The 19,455-nt window shown below is 35.7% G+C and overlaps 1 protein-coding gene across 6 annotated transcripts in view; it reads right to left on the bottom strand.

Moving 5' to 3' along the window:
• Positions 1 to 19,455, bottom strand: part of CEP128 (centrosomal protein 128) — a 237,913-nt gene that overhangs the window by 21,819 nt on the left and 196,639 nt on the right. For all 6 annotated transcript variants that reach the window (XM_027844950.1, XM_027844953.1, XM_027844949.1 and 3 more), the window contains one exon: positions 14,317 to 14,388. In XM_027844950.1, the coding sequence (XP_027700751.1) occupies positions 14,317 to 14,388 (72 nt within the window). The remainder of the gene's footprint in view (positions 1 to 14,316; positions 14,389 to 19,455) is intronic.

The raw sequence follows: 19,455 nt of genomic DNA, 5'->3' as shown, positions 1-19,455 counted from the left end.
AGATAGATAGATAGATAGATAGATAGATAGATAGATAGATAGATAGAGGGCACAGTGTGAGTTGAAGATGAAGGGGTGATATCTGGAGAATAAAATTAAGTGGTGAGAAAGGATTATACTGGGAGAAGGAGAAAGGGAGCGGTAGAATGGAGTAAATTATCTCACAAAAAAAAACAGAAAAGAAAAGGCTCTTACAGTGCAGGGGAAACAGGGGAAAGTGAGAGGGAATGAGGGAATCTTATTCTCATCAGATTTGGCTTAAGGAGAGAATAACATACACACTCAATTGGGTATGGAAATCTATCTTACCCTACAGGAAAATAGGGGGGGAAGGGGACAAGAAAGCAGGGAGATGGTAGAGGGGAGGGAAGACTGGGAGAAGGGGTAATCAGAAGCAAACACTTCTGAGGAGGGACAGGGTCAAAAGAAAGAATAGAATAAATGAGGGGCAGAATAGGATTAAGGGAAATAGAGTTAGTTTTTCACAACATGACTACTATGGAGGTGTTTTGCATAACTGCACATGTATAACCTGTATTGAATTGCTTGCCTTTTCAATGAGGGTGGGTGGGGAGGGAGGAAGGGAGAAAATTTGGAACCTAAAGTTTTAAAAATACATGTTTAAAAAACGTTTTCACATGCAACTGGGAAATAAGAAATATAGGAAATGGGATACAGAAATCTATCCTGCCCTACAGGAAAATAGAGGGGGAAGGAGATAAGAGAAGAGGGGGAGATGGAAGACGGCAGACTAGGGGAAGGGGTATTCAGAATGCATGCCATCTTGGGGTGGGGGGAGGGTCGAGAGGGGGTGAAAATTTGGAACTCAAAATCTTGTGGAAGTGAATGTTGAAAACTAAAAATAAATAAATTTTTAAAAATGAAAAAAAAAAGAAAAAAAAAGACAATATGAGGGGGATGGCGGCAAAGAGAAAGGAAGGGAATAAACATATATATAACACCTGCTATGTGCCAGACATTGTGGTAAGCACTTTATAAATATTATCACATTTGATCCTCACAACAACCCTGTGGGGCAGATGCTGTTATTATCTCCATTTTACAGTTGAAGAAACTGAGGTAGACTGGTTAAGTAACTTATCCAGGGTCACACAGCTAGCAAGTGTCTGCGTCAGATTTGAACTCAGGTCTTTCTGACTCCAGACCCAGCACTCTAGCCAACTAGATGTCCAAAAAGAAACAAGAAAGCAAGAAGTTCAACAAGGTAATAATCTTCTGAATTTTTAAGTAGTAAATGTGAATCCCTAATGTACTCAGCATCCCTCTCTCACAAGCCTTCACACTCTAACAGGGAATACAAACTGACCCATCAGTTTCTGTTTTGACCCCTTTCAGGATTTCCTTCCAGTTGAAATCTGCCCTTCCCCAGTATCCTGATGCACTAAGCATCAGTCACCAACTCTTGCCAGTTACCTGCAGAGAGGAGAAACTGGTCAAATTAGACCACCACACTCCCTTCAGCCTAGGGAGGCACACAGGTGAGGGAAACCCAAGGCAGCAGAAACTCTGCCCAGAGTACCAGTGCCCACTCTGCCATCTCCCAAGTCTGCAAAAAATAGCAGACACTGACTTAGCACAGACAGAGAACTAAAAAGTAGAGAGAGCTAGGACTGGGGGATAGTGTATGCAACTACACTGCACCTGAAGGAAAGATTTGTTTGAATTCATCTAGGCCCTGTACTCCCCATGTCAGTCCCCAAGAAGCTGCTTAGGTTAGAAGCTAAGGCCAGTGAAAAACAAATTTCTCCAATATGGCAGAAGGTTGACATAGTTTAAAGATTCTATCCTGGCCCTGGGGGGTAAAGGTCCTGGGATGAAATTATAATTAGAAGTGAAGGAATCAGAAAGTGAGCTACAGGAGTATAGAAAGCAAAAATTCTGAAATTACCAAAGATTTCATAAGGAAGAAAACTCAGTTAAAAACCCAGAGCAAAAACAGATAAATGGACTGGAAAGTTAATAAAATAAGAAAGGAAGATGAAGGAAATTGAAGCACCTGATGCAACAGAACCCTGTGGATTCCCAAGAGAATGTGGAACCAAAGCAGGATTTTCCAAAATGGTTCAAGAGAGAAATCTGAATCTTGAGAGATGTTACAGCAATTAGAACAGTTTGTTTCCTGCACAGCAGAAATACATAGAATATAAAAATTTGAATCTGCAGTGGTTATGCTATCACAAGAAGCACAAGAGAGGGCAAAAAAATACATTGAGAAAATACAAATATATTAAAATGAAGGACAACTTAGATATAGAAGAGAAGCAAAAAGCAATAATAGTAAACAAACACATGATTTCTATTCAAGCAAAACACAATGATTTTGAAAAGACAAAATGTATACAAATAATTCAAGGACCATAGGCCTCCCAGAACATGACAAGTCAAACTACCAAAAAGGAAGAAATAATCAAAGAAACTGCACAGAACTTCTAAATACATATATAAAAAAAGCATGACTTGAAAAAAATCCAGATTGCTTCCAGGAAACCCTATGCTTCAAATGTTCAAACTCTAGGACACAACATAGTTAGACTTAACTATTGCAAAGAGAAACGAAAAACTCTGCAAGTTACTAGAAAAAAGATCTTCAAATATAAAGAGAATGAAATTCAAATAATACAAGACTATTCTGTATCCACTAGAAACTACAGAAGGGAATGGAATAATATATTCCAAAAAATCAAAGAAGCCCCAGGTGAAACCTTAATGAAATACCCTGTAAAACTGAAATTAATTATCAATGAAAAAAGATAGATGTTCAACAAAATAGAGGCATTTGAAGAATTCTTACCAAAAAAAAAAAAAAAGGAAATTATTTGATTTGCAAACTCTTCAAACAACAAAAATGCCAGAAAGGTAAATAAGTACAACAAACAAGGAAAACACAAGTACTCAAAAATTACATTTTCAAGAGGAATTATTAAAAGAAAAAAATTGAAAGAGAAAGACACCTATTAGTCTAAAAGAAATTAAACAGAGGAACCATTAAGAAATTTCTTTCTAAAAGTAAACAAGAGAATAAAGAAGAAATAAGAAGTGACAGTGGAAGAGGAGACCTAAAACAACATGGATTAAATCCAGCACCTCTCTTTAACAGTGAGTAGTGAATGGATTTTATAGAACTTGCTTTGTATTTTGAATGGAATTGTAGAATGAGATGTTGTATTAAATGGAAGAAAGGAGGTAAATGATAATGAAGAATGTGATGTATCCTAATGAAGTCCATGATAAACAATGAAATGAAGAGAATTACTATGGTCTCAGCAAGAAGCGGGACTTTGGGACAATGAGAGATGTGGCAAAGGAAAAAAAGGGTAAAGAAAAGGGGAAATCCCAACTCACTGATGAGAGGGTATCTAGTTGGGCACTCCCATGGAAAAGAGATATATGCTATAATGGGAGAAAGGGACCTAACAATGTAGGGACCTAATCTGTAGGCATTTGGTATTCAGAGAAACCATCGTCTCTGAGAGATTGTTGTGACTCCACAGACAACATCCTATCTGAGGAAAAATGAAATCTACACTCCTGTGAACAACTGCTATCCAGAATGGTGGGAAGGCTTAGACTCAAGGAGAAGATTCCATGGCAAATGGGAAAGAAAATGATTTAGGAAAGAGCAGGAGTTAAAACTGAACTGAATGGTTTTTGACATGAAAGAATTTCTACTATGGAGCAATGCTTCTATCTCATTACGTCCCCCAGGAACTGATACTTCTAAGAGAGCCCCACCCCCAAAAAATAAAAACAAAAACAAAAAAACCCAAAGGCAAGACAGTAAGACCTACAAGGCAAGAAAATACAAACTGATTGGGGAACGTAAACTTGATACTTAAGATGCTTTGATTCTGTGAGGAATATAAAGAAACTAAAGGATGAATAAATAATTATAAAGACCATGAATTAAAGAATAAAAATTAGAACAGATGGGAGAGAGAATTTATAAAGAGAACAAGGTTTAAAAAAATGTTTTTAGAAAACGATTCAGAAAAAAAGAAAAATAACTAACAAAGAAAAGAAGTTGGAGGGGATGCAAGAAAGGAAGATTCTGAATTAACCATTTACCTAAGAGAGAAACAAGGAAAGAGAAAAAAAGAGTGGAACAATTAAATAAAAGGAAGAGAGAAAAAGGAATTAATAAGTCAAATAAAACTCTAAAACCAGGGAAAGGGTTGACAAATGAAAGAAGGAGGTTTAAGGGAAAGGGAAGGGAGCCTGTAAGTATAGGGTTGCCTAAAAATAAAAACCAAGAAACACTAATTATAGGGATAAAGTACTGTCTTAAAAGGAAAAGGGAACAAAATATGTAAATGAAAAGAACCACCACAAAGAACTGAAAATGAATGTTTCAAAATTACAAAGAACCAGCTTGGTCCCAAAGAAGATAGGTGAGAGAACATCACCCCCCAACTACTTTGCTGAGGTGGAATATATTTAGGTGTGAAACACTGCATATATTGCCTGATGTTTTTGATGTATTGATTGATTTTCCCCCCTCTTTTCCCTCTTTTTTCCTAAAAACAAAAATGATATGCTATAACCATTGAACAGAGTAACCTCCATGTTTGCTTCTAACAAAGAACGTAATACAATCTTAACATGTACATGTGGAATGCTTTTTGAAAAAGGATCTTCAAAAACATAAAGTATTTAAATCTAACTAAACATTAACATAATTCCTTATAGTTCTACGTTACTGTTTATAACAAACAAATTAAATAGGCTGCAAAAATAATGAGGATATACTTTTATAAACAGTTTATCTAAATAGAGCTGTACACTTTTCTCCAAGTAACTGAAAGTGCTACATATAGGCAGTTTTGAGGATAAATACCATGTCTTATCTTTTTATTTCACCTACTTTCTAGCCTTATATGCAGTGAGTGCTTAATAAATATTTATTGAATGGCTTAAACTAATTTACAATATCCTTGTTAAATTGAAGAATATTTATCATTCTGATGTTTTACAAAAGTGGAAAGAGATACCAGGATAGGATTTTGCTAGTACTTTCCTAATGAACGTATTAAATATAAATTTTATGTGAAAAAAATTTATAAATTATATTTACATAGTTATATAGTATGTATATACAGTATTATGTTTATACAGTACTTTGTAAATTTATATTTACATAGTACTTTCAAACTTATAAAGCACTCTCCTGACAACAATCTTGTCAGGTAGGTGGTGCTAGTATTACTATCCACCCTTTGCAGATGATGAAATAAGGGCTCTGGGAAGTTAAAAGGCATAACTAATATTAAGTATTGGACTTTGGAATCAAACCGAAGTCTCCAGACTCCAAATCCTATGCTCTTTCTACCACATCACTTTGTATGTGTGTCCTGTTCCCCTGTTAGACTCTAATATTCATGATGTTAGAGATCAAGTCTTATGCAAATTTTGTAGTAATCTGAACACAGCAGAAACTTAGCTCATTTTGTTTTGTTTTACAGAACTGAACTGAATGAATACTTAGTAACTTAATCAGAGCCACTCAACATAAAGTTCATGGGAATGACTTATTAAATTACTTTCCCATAAGCCATACATTCAAAATTACAACATTTATAGCCTATTCTAAATTACCTATGCTCATAAAAAGAAATTGCAACATATTGTAATGATTTGTCCGTACACAGATGCGCTGCAGAAATGCAGGGAAACAATGGCAGAGATAATCTAAAATAGTGTACAATCAAAAACAAAAGAATTCTGTAGAGCCTTTGTTATCCAAACAATTTTAAGATTTATAGCTGTGATAGAACTCAAAATGTGCATTAAAAATGTCAGCATTAAGGGCAGCAAGATGTCACATTGGATAGAGCACAGGCCCTGAAATCAGGAGGACCTGAGTTCTGGCCTCATATACTTCCTAGGTGTGTGACTCTGAGCAAGTTCCTGATTGACTAAAAAAAAAAAAAAAAAAAAAGAATGGCACCATGACTGAGCAAAGAGTACCAGGCCAAAGAGTGACAGCATCTTTGTGCCTTCTTTCAGCTACTAATTTGCTCTGTGACCTTGGTCAAGTCACCTCAACTACCTGGGCCTCACATTCCTCATACTTAAAATGAGGGGGGTCATGGTAAATGATAACTGTCTAACTCTAGAGTTCTATAAATTTATGATACTGAAGTAACATATAAGCTATATAAGAAGAAGACAAACAAAATAAACAAAAATGGATGGTTAGGTAGCACTGTGAATAGAGCGCCGGGCCAGAGTCAAGAAGAGTCATTTTCTTGAGTTCAAATCTGGCCTCAGACACTTACTAGCTATGTGACCCTGGGCAAGTCACTTAACCCTGTTTACCTTAGTTTCCTCATCTGCAAAATGAGTTGGAGAAAAAAAATGGCAAACCACTCCAGTATCTTTGCCAAGAAAACTCCAGATGGGGTCACAAAGAGTTGGACTTAACTAAAACAACACCACCCCCTCCTGGTCTGCCTCCTACCTATCAGACTGCTCCATCATTGTCTCCTTTGCTGGATTCTTGTTCAGATCATGGCCCCTAACTGGAGATGTTCTACAAGGTTCTCTCCTAGGCCCACATATCTTGTCCTTCTATATTGTTTCACTTGGTGATCTCATCAGCTCCCATGGATTTAATTATCAACTCTATGCTGATGATTCTTAAATCTACCTTATCTTGGCCTAATCTCTCTGCTGACCCCTAATCTTGTATTTCCAACTGCCTTTCAGACATCTGGAACCGTATATCCAGTAGACATCTTAAATTCAACATGTCCAAAACTGAACTCATTATTTTTCCCACTAAAGCCTCTCTCATTCTTAATTTCCTTCTTACTATAAAGAGCAATACCATCCTCCTAGTCCCTCAGACTCACAACCTAGGTGTCATCCTCAATTCTTCACTACCTTTCACTCCCCTATCCAATCTATTACTAAGACCTGCAACATTTCTTGAATATCTCCCTTATCTCCTTACTGTAATCACTGATGCAGGACCTCACTACCTCATGAGCGGTGGATTATTGCAAAAGCTTGTTGGTGAGTCTTCCTGCCTCTATTCTCTATCCATTCTAATCCAATCTCTATTCAGAAAATCACCAAAGTAACTTTCCTAAAGCTCAGCTCCCACAATGTTACCCTTCCAACTCAATAAACTCCAGTGACTCCTGAAAGAAACAATGTATTTATCGCCCTGAGAAGTTGTGCTAACTCTTCTGATGAGGGAGGTGGAACCCAAATACCCAGAGGAGAATGGATAATTTTTGCCATGCCATTTGCATTAGGCCTTATACTCTTTGGCATCACAATGTGTAGGAGAGATAATGGAGGTCCAAGAACCCAAATCACCCATTCTTGGGTTCTTTCAGTTTTGCTGTTACTGTTCGTTATCTCTCCAGGTTTTCAATCAATGTCTGACATGTTTATTGTGGCAAGGGGAAAGATTTTTATACAAGACAAACTAGAGATTTTGTAGAAGTTGACCAAAGTAGTAGTTATACAATTCCTGTAGGCAGTAATACTAAGATCTCTAGTCATATCCAATCCCAATACCAAGGCAGAGATAGTGGTAGCTATCAACCACCACAAGAAGGATATGGAAGCATAATACCTAGAAGGTCTTTTCGGGTAAAACATAATGACAACAACACAAGAAGCAGCTCAAACACAAGAGGAGGAATTGTTTGGTGGCTAAATTACACTGATAATTCAGGAACATTTGATTGGAGTAACAAATCATTGATGGTTTAACAGCAGTTAGAAATACAGAACTAATCCTTCCTCAAACAATGTGATCCAGGTTGCATCAGCTACTACCCCTGTAACAACAAGTGCAAAATCCCCCCACCCCCTGCCCCTATTATAGGCATTAACTTACTAATAATATTATTTTGTATCTTACTAGCATGCAAACCTCCCTCCTCTTGTAATAATTTTAGCAATGCTACCTATAGCTCTTTCCTCTCCAGCTTAAACTTCTCTTGATATGTGGCAAGGTTACAATTCTATCACTGACTGTCATGGTGAGAAGGGGTGGATTTTATGTAATGCTAAAGTCATTGGACCCTATGGATGTTGAGTGTATAAACAGTTCCATCAAACTCATGCTCATCCATGGAAGTCGTTCCTGTTCAACCATACAAAACTCATGTGACAGCAAACTGGTTTTGGCTCATGGTGGGATCCCTCTTCTTGGTTATCTTGGATAAGGTCTTGGTTTTGTGGAGGAGGTATCTTTAGCATTCTGATAAAATGCGTTCTTCTTGACCTTAGTTGTATACTCTTAACCTGGATTTGTATGAATTACCGTTATGGCCTTTGTAACACATTCTTCACTAAAATGACTACTAAGAAAATTATGCTACTTCATGACACTGAACCTTTTCTACATGGAGGTGATCCCCCCAGAAGCACCATGTCCAAACCTCTGTCTAATTTTTTTTTTTTTGGCTAGGGAATGGGGTTAAGTGACTTGTCCAGGGTCACACAGCTAGTAAGTGTTATAAGTCTGAGGCCGGATTTGAACTCAGGTCCTCCTGACTCCAGGGCCAGTGTAAGCTTTATAAATGTAAGTCTCATTTTTTTGCTAGTGTTTCTATAACAACCAATTAACTTATAAGTTATAATTTATGTTAATTTGAGTTAACTATTTGAGTCTCCCCACTCTCCTAGAAGATACATGCAAGTATGTCCCTGCTTGAAGACACTTCCAGACTTCCAGTCAACTATGAATTCTTCCCCCTCCAGCCACAATAGGGTCTCTTCATCCCATCCATTACAAAATTTGCCTCTTGAAACTCTCAAGACTCCTGAAATTCCATCTTAAAACCACCAACCACCTAGACCTAAACTCACACTGAGATGTGCAATTTGTGGGGACATGGCTTTTGGTTTCCATTACGGAGACATTACCTGTATTAGCTATAGTTTTCTTTAGAAGAACACAATGGAAAAGGAATAGAGGTTTGTGTTCAACAAATAATAACTGTATGTTGTTTAGAATTAGTAAGAAAGCTTATTCAGCATATCACCTTAAGAAATGTTTCCAGTCTGGTATGATATAAGTAAGAGAGTTAGACTGGGATTACCATTGCATACTTCAGATAAAGACCAATCACTAACCTTAGAAGCTGAGGCCTTTGGAAAGACCTGATAGTGGAGATTGGACAACTGATTCTAGCCATGTAGAATCAAATGGACCTTTTGGGACAATTGGTTATAAAGACCTTGAACCAATTGAAGAAATTTGATAGTTTGATAGTTCGCTTAAGTGATCCATGAGAAATTGATATCCTCAAGGATCAAAGTGGGGAACTGAAAGAAACAATTCTTAAGTTAGTACTGATTACCCTATTGATTTATATGGCCTATTATATTAGGCTTAAATGGCCTAATTCTCATTACCTTTTAGGTTAAGAGATTTATAATTACCATAGTAAGAAATTAAGTTCCTCATTTTTGTAGAGCTGAACTCCTACAGCTAAACTGAACTCCTGCAGAGATGAGCTGGCATGGCCATTTCTTCATTTTGCAATAGTCTGAGTCTAAATTAGTCTAAGTTAAGTCTACATAAGTCTAAGTAAGCCTACCATTGTGATGGGTTAACACTCTCAACCACACTTACCTCACCTTCCAGCTAGTTCAATAATACCATGATATCAAGATAATTGTTGTAACGCTATAACCAATCAGATGGACAGTTCGATGATTGTTTATGCCCCTGAAATGCCCTGACATGCCCCTACATACTTACAACTCAAGTATTGGCAACAGGGTCAGCTAACCACAAAACATTCCAGGATATACCTAGCCTAACTGCAAGCTTCAGTCATGTTCCAGTCAATCAAACACAGAGCAAAACAAGTCTCTCAAGATTCTGTAGTTTTTATGTTCCGCTTTTATGACTACAAAATTAAGCTCTGCAAACCCCCAGTTTGTCTTTAGTCCTTAAGAGGCCATTGCCTTGTTTTTTGGTAATTGCTAGCATTACTAATAAATTGATTTTGCATGGAATATAGGCTCTCATAATTTCTATCATGTCACTCCCTATCACCTGCAGGATCAAATACAAAATCCTCTATTTGGTGTCAAAGCCCTTCATAACCTAATCCCCTCCATCCTCTCCAATCTTCTTATACTTTACTCCCTGCCAAGTACTTTTCAATTCAGTGATACTGGCCTCCTTGTTATTCTATAAACAAGACACTTCATTTCTCAGTTCTAGACATTTTCTCCAGCGATGCTCCATGCCTTAAATGCTTTCCTTCCTCATCTCTTCCTTCCCTAACCTCCTTTAAGTCATTCTGTAAGTCTATCTTTTAAAGGAAGCCCTTCTCAACCCCTCTTAATTCTAGTACCTTCCCTTAGTTATTTTTTCTATTTATCCTGTATATAACTTGTTTGTACATAGTTGTTTATTTCTTGTCTCCTCCATTACATTGTGAGCTCCTTGAGGTCAGAAACTGTCTTTTGCCCTTCTTTGTATTCCCAGCATGTATTCCCAGCATGTGCCTGGTACATAGTTGGTGGTTAATAAATGTTTATTGACTGACTTACAATATTGCTTGAGATGAGATAATAACTTGACTGAGGAAACAGGAACTATAGGCATCAGACTGATTCACTTTCTTTTGTCCTCTTAATACTAATGGACATATTCTCCCCAGGCTAAAAATGGCAAATCAGAAGACATTTTGGTATTCCTGATCATCAGAAACGTTAGCAGTCTAAAGAAGACCTAGACCTCCACTGCAAATACCTAACACCTACAGAACTTTGCCTCACAGTCAAGGAATCCTACAACTTCCAGCACCTATCTTTTTAGAATTAGGGAAAAGGAAAGTAACGGCACCTATCTAGTATCAATAGTCAGCCTGGTTGTATGGATATGCCTACATGCTGTTCTCATTTTCCTAGTCTAAATTTAACTCTGATTCTTTGTGGCCAATCTGGACCTCTGAATGGAAAATAATTCTTCCTTCCGCATCCTTTTCATATACCTGTAAAACCATCTTGGCAGACAGGCTAAACCAAGTTGAAGGTAACTGACAGGCCTCAAAACCAATGATGACATGGGGGGATGTCTACCCTGAGCAACACACTGCCTAGCAGAACATGCAGATGAAAGCAATTTGTTCTAACAGCCACGAAGGCCCTGAAGCAGGCATTCTGGAGCACTTAGAGCTTGGTCAGATATTGAAGGTGCCAAGGTTAACCACTGCATCCTGGGCCATCACCAGTGGTCTTGACTTTTGCCTTGCCACTGGACTATAATGACTCAAGAAGAGACAGGGAGGCTGACAACTTGGTGCAATTCTGCCTCACAACCCAATTCATAAGCAAGTCAAGACATCACCCCAGGATATCATTGGTCTTCCTCAAAAACAAAGGACAAATAACAACAACCACATATACCTGTACATCCTGTCCATGTTTCTATCAGTACCATCTCACTCAACTTGCATATCTGAAAAACAAAACTCAGATATACTTGGAAACCAAACCTTGCCCTCATCTTCCAGTATGGTCTGACAAACTGGATATATCGAGTTACTCAGAACTCACAGCAACTCTTGGTCCTTTAATCCACATAAATTTGCTACCTTTCTCCCTCCACCACTAGTTACAATGTGCAAATAATATACTGCTCTACCCATTGTATCTTATGACCAAGTCTAGCTCCTCCTGATCTAACTTGTCCTATGGATACCCACAATTCAACACTGACACTAACTCCCTCCACCTTACCTAGCCTTATCACTAAAAGAAAGAATGCATTTGGCAGATTTATGAAAACAATTACTGAACAGCCTCAAAGGTCCTTCTAATACTGCAGGATGTCAGTACTGACTCTTTGAATGGTGAGTTCACTTCCCATACAGTTTTTGTCCTCTGATTTGAAATCTTATCTCTAATATTTATAGCGCTATTCATTTACAGTCAAAAGGAATTAAAAAAATAACCTACCAATAACCTAAACCTATTTTTCTAGTAAACATATTCAATTCTTCCTCAGTCATCTGGTTAAGGTTTTCTTGCCTGTCATGACCTTTTCATTCTGTAGAGAAACAGTTTCATCTCATAAAGCATTAAAAAATATTTTGATACCAGCATGTTCAATCCTATTAAAAGATATTAGATAAAATACTGCTTACACAGTTCCCAAAATAAAAACCCATATACTGATCACAGTCACCTCTTCTTAACATTTCAATAAATAATAGCAATGAAAGCTTTCTATTGCAAAATATGAAAAGTTATAACTCAAAACAAGTTAGATGGTAAATGTGTTCATGTTATTGGAATCAACAATTTGAGGACAATAGAGAAAAGGGTATTTTTACAATCACATAGAACTTGTAAGCACTCTGGAGATAATTAAAATAACAAATTTTATATATGGATATTTCAAGGATCTATAATTTCATTGGTCTAGATATACCCTCTAATAAAAATCACTACTTCTGTATACCTTGGTAGACTGTTTAAAAAAAGTTCTACCATTTGGTAGCAAACCTTCTGGTTAAAAAAAAAAATTCCCTCACCTCAAATTAGCTAGTCTACTACTCAAAAAGTGGCTGGATCCATATCTCAAACTTTTCCCAACACAGTAGGACCTACCAGAGCTTATACTCTCCTGGCATATCCTTAAAGTGTACCAAGTACTTGACTAGAATCAGGAAGACCCAGGCTCAAATGCTACATGAGGCACTTCTAGCTATGTGGTCCTGGCAAGTCCCTTGAGGTCTATTCCTTAATTTCCTTATTGGTAAAATGGAGTCAATGACCTCTAATATCCCTTTGTTGTTATTTAGTTGTCTCAATAGTGTCTGAGTTTTCATGACTCCACATCCCTACCAACTTTAAATCTATTATCTATAATTCTATGAACCTAAGTCATTTCAACACCATGATAAAGCAACTTCAGGGCAGAATGATGAAAAATCCTAAAAATGTCTTATAAGTTATAAAGACAATTTTTTTCTTAACTTTAAAACTGTTAGATAATGGAGCACTATAATTAACATTGAGAAACCTGAAGATATGAACTTTAAAGATCTAAATTTCTAAGGGAAATAGTTAATATGGGCTATAAATAATTTTGCAAAGTATTCCTATATAATCAGTACAACCATGAAAGATTTAGATGATTTTTTTTAATCAATACTATAAAGCACAAGGTAACAGGTGAATTGTGCCTGCCTAACCAACTTCCATTTTAGATTTTCAATTCGTGTGTGTGTGTATGTGTGTGTGTGTGTGTGTGTGTGTGTGTGTGTGTGTATACAAACATAAATTTGGAGAAAAGAGTATGAGAAATACCTCTTCAACTGTCATCAAGTTGGAATGTTGGAATACCTTTTTTCCCCTTTATCTATAACCATGATATAATACATGTAGATAGTTCAAAGATTCCACCAAAGCCAAACATTACATAACAATAAAACTATCATTTTAGTTCTTTGTTTACTTCCATTTGTATTTGCAGTCTACTAAATGAAAATCCAAAAGGCTTTGATCCTTAATTTTAAGAAGTGATATGGGAAAAGTGCAGTGGTTTAAGACAACATTCATATTCTGCTATCCTGTACCTGACCTTACAACCAACCATGAACATTCAATATACCACAAAAATTCTAGAAAGAAACAGCAAACTTTAAAAATATGATATAATGATAACTTTCTTCTTTTTCAAAAAAATTTTATTGCTATCTTTTGTTTTTATATCACATTCAATCCCAAATATACTTTACTCTATCCAGCCTTCCCTCATAACAAAGATTTGTGGTAGAGAAGTAGGAATCTAACTTGTCATTTCATTGATACAGTGAACTCCCAATGATATAACTCCTTTACCAACATCGATTTGCAACTGCTGTGCTACTTATCAACAGAGAGAGCTTGTTGGGGTACTGAGAGTTTAAGTGACTTATGTTGAATCACCCAGTTAATATATAAAAGGCAAGACTTGAGATCTTCCTGTCTCTAAGACGAGATATTTATCCACTGCCAAAATGTCTCTCCAATTTTTAAAAATATTTCTTAAAAAGTAAGCAAAATCAACCCACATATCCAAAACACCTGACAATATATGCAACCACGATCTCCCATCTCTCCAACAAAGGAGAACGATACACCATCTTTTATCTTCTCAAGGGCCAGAATCTTGTCAAAATCGCTAGAAAAAAATGGGATTCAAATGTGAAGTACTTTAACAAAGAATATAACAAGATAGTATCCCTATACTTTGAACATTTAAAGCACTGCAAAATTATTAATTTTGGGATATCAATCAATTAACTTTATTAAACTAGTAATTACCTTACTTTCTGCTAACCAACGGTGTGGGTCATGGCGCACATCAAGGTGTATATCAGCTATAGTAGAAACAGCCTAGAAGGAAAAAAAAAAAACAGATTAAACAGTTTGTTCATTTTCCCTTAAAAATAAACATATAGATTAGAACCATCTTTAATACTATTGAAAGACTTAGATTTTAGACATAAAGATTTGTTTTTTAGAAGAACTAATTTTAGGTCAGTTAATAAATTGACTCAAACAATTCCCATGCCATCTGTGGATACCATTACTCTCAAACAGAGAAAAGAAAAATCTAGCTAATAATCAGTTTTCGTGTACTGTAGTTGCTACAGCCCCTACTACAAACCTGCAGCCCCTATATCAGCTTTCACCAGGCACACTCCAAGGGCAGCATTACTAGGGCAGTATAAGGTTTTCACCTAGGGATTTTGTAGAGGTTGATGAATCTACAGAAGCTCAGTAGGAGTGATTTTTATAGGAAAGGGAAAAATACTCCAGGCAAGAATAATTATTAAATGAAATATTGTAGTTTTGGAAGGAGAAAGACTGCAATTCTAGTTTGAAAAAAACTATTCTATTTTGCTAATCTATATGTTGGTTTCCATGATGTTTAAGATATGTAGTAGGGACTGGTTCCTTTAATCAGAAAGTCAAAGTAGGGCCCAGCCAAAGCTTAAGAAAGATAGAGAAGAAAAGGAATGAGTATAGAAGAAAATGTATTTTGTTCAGTGTATTTCCAGTAAGAACTTAAGAACTAACTGAGAATTTCAGGCTATGAATACAGAGCAAATAAATAAGGACATCATTAAAAACAATATGTTAAATACCAGGTAAGTATGATATAATTTTAAAAAAAACATGCATAAGCGAAGAAAATAGCCTTTGGCAGTCCACATAGGAGAAAGATGGCATCAGAAAAATAGGAGAAAATACAAATGAAGTTAGAAATAAAAGTATGCCAATGAATACACTTATGCTTGTTTTCTTTTGGTTCTAACTAGAACATAATCACAGTTTATAAATAGAAAATGAAGTAAATTGATCTGTATTTCATCATGTAAATAAACTATAACAAATGATTTACAACTGAAGAGAATGAATGGTTGCTTTATCCTAGTGTTTAGCCCTATTCTAATTAGGTACTATTAAAAAAAAAACTGGTGACAACTCAAAAAGGGGAATAATAATGAGTAACAGAGAGGAAATCAAGGTGAGGTACGAGTATGTCCTAAAATATAAACTACTTTCTAAGTGAATAAATATTACACTTATCACTGTACATTCTGTCTATACTGTAGTTAATGTTACTCACTATGCTTTGTTCAATGATTTTGGTTTTTGGTAGAGACTACACAATATCAGTAAAGGAGTTTCAAAAGTTTTGGTCACTCAAATATGCCATTTGAGTCATTCCACTGATAAAGAAAGCTAATTCAGAAAATTATCATTAGAGGAAACAATCTGGTTCAAATAGAACTAGCCACAACTATAGACTATTGTATTAGCATTCACTACTTAATATTGCCATTTCTACTATGCCGTATTGATACATTTTAGCTTTCTCTTGATCCCTTAATAAATGGTTTCCCATTTCAGACAGAATTTCAAGTTTAGATTCCAAAATAAATTGCAAGTTTCAAGAGTTTGCTGTTTGAGAAATAGGAATTAGTTAAAAACAGAGCGAATACTATAACTAAAAAATACCCTGAATAGATCGCGCAAATTAATCAATCACTTAAGAAAAGCTAGTAACAGCCTCCAGTACTGAAGGTGGAAAAACAAATTGCCCACAGGTATGATTATTTTTTTATGATTTTTACATATGTTCAGGAGTTAATAAAAGCATTATCATCAATAATAATACAGAATACGTGCTAGGTCTATAAAGAGATTAAGATATAGCCCTTAACAGTCAAAGATTTACAGTCTAATTTGGGGAACTGTACATGTATGGAAAATAACTAGCAATACAAAAGTACCATTTAGTGAATGATTCAGACAAGTTAAATGGAGAGAGAAGAGTGTACTAAAATAGGATACAAAACTCATCTATTTATATGTGCTTTTTGCATTATCTTTAAAGAAGTTTTAGCCCACAAGAACTATAAATCTTTAATTCAGAGATCTGCCTAATTGTTTTATAATGATAGCTTTTTATTGTTATATGTGCCCTGAGGTTTTCAAATACTAGGTACATCTAGCAAAGTGGAATAAATAACCAATATGGGGAGCTAGACATAGAAAAAATGGAAGAAAAAACAAGATGGACATTATCCAAAATTGTTCTCTACTCATTTGTTTTTCATCTATTAGACCATCCATCCCACATCACAGTGACTTTCTCTTTAATACATAAAATGACTGGAGATTTCAACAACAATTCCTGAATCAATTACAAAGGATTACTAAAGTGAAAAAAGTCATTCCTTTTTCCTAAGGGTTCCATGTGATCTTTCTCCCATGCTATATCACTACAGGCTGGAAGAACAAAGGATCAATTATACTTAGTGTTCCTTTAATGATCTGGAGCAAAAGCGTTGGGGGTACTTTTTTTTTTTCAAGTGTACCAGAAACACGCTATAAAAAATGACTGATGAAATGAGCTAATTAATAATAAAAAAAGTGCTGCAGATATTTTGTTGTTGTTGTTTGTCTAGGTTCCCATTCTTTCTAATTTATATTCAACAATAACTTAGAGACAGTCTTTGACCACAAGAGTTAAGAAATTACAATCATTTCTGGAAACCAAGTAAATTTAAGGCAGTTTTGGAATATGGTAAAATATTTCATACTTTCTCATGAAATATTTAGATAAATTGCTCTTAGTCAGCTCTTCCTTTCCCAAATAAACTTTTTTTCTCCTGTATACCTTACCTTCAATGCACAACATCAAGGAGAGCACAACTCCTGACCCAATGGCTTTTCGTTCTTGTCCATGATGGACAAGATCTTTGGCAATACGGTCTAGGTTCTTTCTAATACTATCATTTGTGCGATCAATTGTGACATGTCTTAGTGGGTTCTCCATTATGTGCCTACTACTGTGTGACATTGGAAAAGTCACTTAACCTTCCTTGGAGTAAGTTTCCTCATTTAGAAAGTGAATTGGACTAAATGGTCTCTAACGTCCCTTCAACTTCTGGATTTATGAGCTGCCTCAGTAGTACCGGTCAGGGAGTCTCCAAAATCACAATTATGTTTCTCTTCTTCAAATGAGTCTTCCTAGGTAATATCTTTGCTGATGGCTTCTATAGCTCTAATTTATAAATCTGTGGAGGAGAAGCTGCTCCTTCCTCAGGGTATTAAGCCTCCTCCTCTTTAGGGAGAACAGAAATTTTTTTTTTGTTCCAAGTATTCAGTTATGCTTTTCTTTCCCTTTTTCCCCTATGTGACATTTCTCTAGTCTTCAATCTCTGTTGAACTTGGGACAAAAAGAAATGAGTACAAATCTTGGTTCTGGCACTTATTACCCGAGTGACCTAAAGCAAGTCATTTATTCTTTCTGAATCTGTTTTCTCATATGTAAAATTAAAAGGTTGTACTAGATAGCTTGGGGTCTCTTCCACCCCTAGAGCTATAATCCTGTATCAACATATGATTTGATGGCTTATAATTATTAATATAAGTTTTAGGTATCCTAGAAATATTTGGTGCATGGTAAATCTTAAAATTCCAATACTTAAAAATAAACAAGGATGGCATTGTTGATACATGATACTAATTGAAATTGATACTTTTAGGATAACAAATGTCTCAAATGAAGACAATTACAATAAGCCTAACAGGTATCTGACCTGAATTAACATACACTAACTTACAAGGAAAATTACTTTCCAAGGGAGAATAGGTCTACTACTTTCACAAACAAAATACTGATTTCTTTTAAAAAGGAAAAAAAAATACTGTTTTGATAAAGCATTCTGAATTACTTCTGCACGAGCTAAATTATCTTTCATTGGAGAAAAATTGTATTTATATTTTCTCTGAATTATTTATTCTTATGGAAGGAAAAAACTGGGACGAAGAGGAAGACAAGAAAGAAAAGAAATATAAAAGAAAAAGTCAAATAAAAGTGTATTATATTCCGTTCAGGGCACTACATTTTAGAAGAGATATAACTCAATTAGAGCATTTCAGAAAAGGGTTGACTAGAATAGTAAAGGGTCTTCAAACTATGTCATGTGAGGAACAGTTGAAGCACTTGGGGATGTTCAGCCTAGAGAAGAGAAAACTTAACGGGGGACATGACAGCAATTTTTGAATGGCTGAAAGGCTATCTTGTTGAAAGGGGTTTAAATTTGTTTTGCTTGGCTCCAGTGGGCAAATTAGGTCCAACAGGTGGAAGAATTCAGCTCAATATAAAGGACAATTTCTAAACAATTGAAATTAAGCAAAAGTTTAGAATCAGTTGTCTCAGAAATAGTGAGCTCTCTTTGTATTTGAAGTCTTCAAAGCAGAAGTGGGATAACTAGCCAATGAGAATGTCATAGATAGAATTCATAATTTATCTAGGTGTGACACTATATATGACCTCTAAGTTCCTTTTCAAATCAATACTTCTGTGATTCTACAAAAAAAGAAGGAAAGGACTGAGGAGGCACTGGAAAATAAAACTCGTTATTCTTACCCATTGTTGTCATATCCTCAGACTAGTCATAAAATGAGGGGATTAGTCTAGATAATCTTTAACATTCTTTCCAATTCTATCTACAATCTTCTAGGTCTGCTGCTAAATTAGAAAAGTACAGTGGTCAATGACAATCATAAAAAGTGTTATTTGCACACAAAATAAGCTCAATGCTCAAAATAAGCTATATGCAGTAATAATGACACTTGGGAACAACATAGCATATTTTCTTCAAATAACTCAAAACATTTCCTATCACGTGCATTCTAACATATTTTCCCAAGGGCTTTACAACGTGGTTAAGTTACGTGATGGCTTTTTTTATCAATGTATTAAGAAAGCACAATGGAATTGAAATACGCTGCCTGTGACCACTCACAGAATTGTAGAATCAGGATCAGAACTCAAGTTTCTTGAGTCCCAAAGAGAGTTCTCTCTGTTGGCCTGTACTACTGTCACTATTGAAGGTCAAGTCAAAAGGAGAGAGGAATCACTATTTTTTTTTAACAGTA

Source organism: Vombatus ursinus, unplaced genomic scaffold, assembly GCF_900497805.2.
Source record: "Vombatus ursinus unplaced genomic scaffold, bare-nosed wombat genome assembly UNPS02014945.1, whole genome shotgun sequence".
NCBI classification, from domain to species: Eukaryota; Metazoa; Chordata; class Mammalia; order Diprotodontia; family Vombatidae; genus Vombatus; species Vombatus ursinus.
The sequence above is the reverse complement of the archived record's forward strand: the minus strand, read 5'-3'. Positions and strand labels throughout refer to the sequence as shown.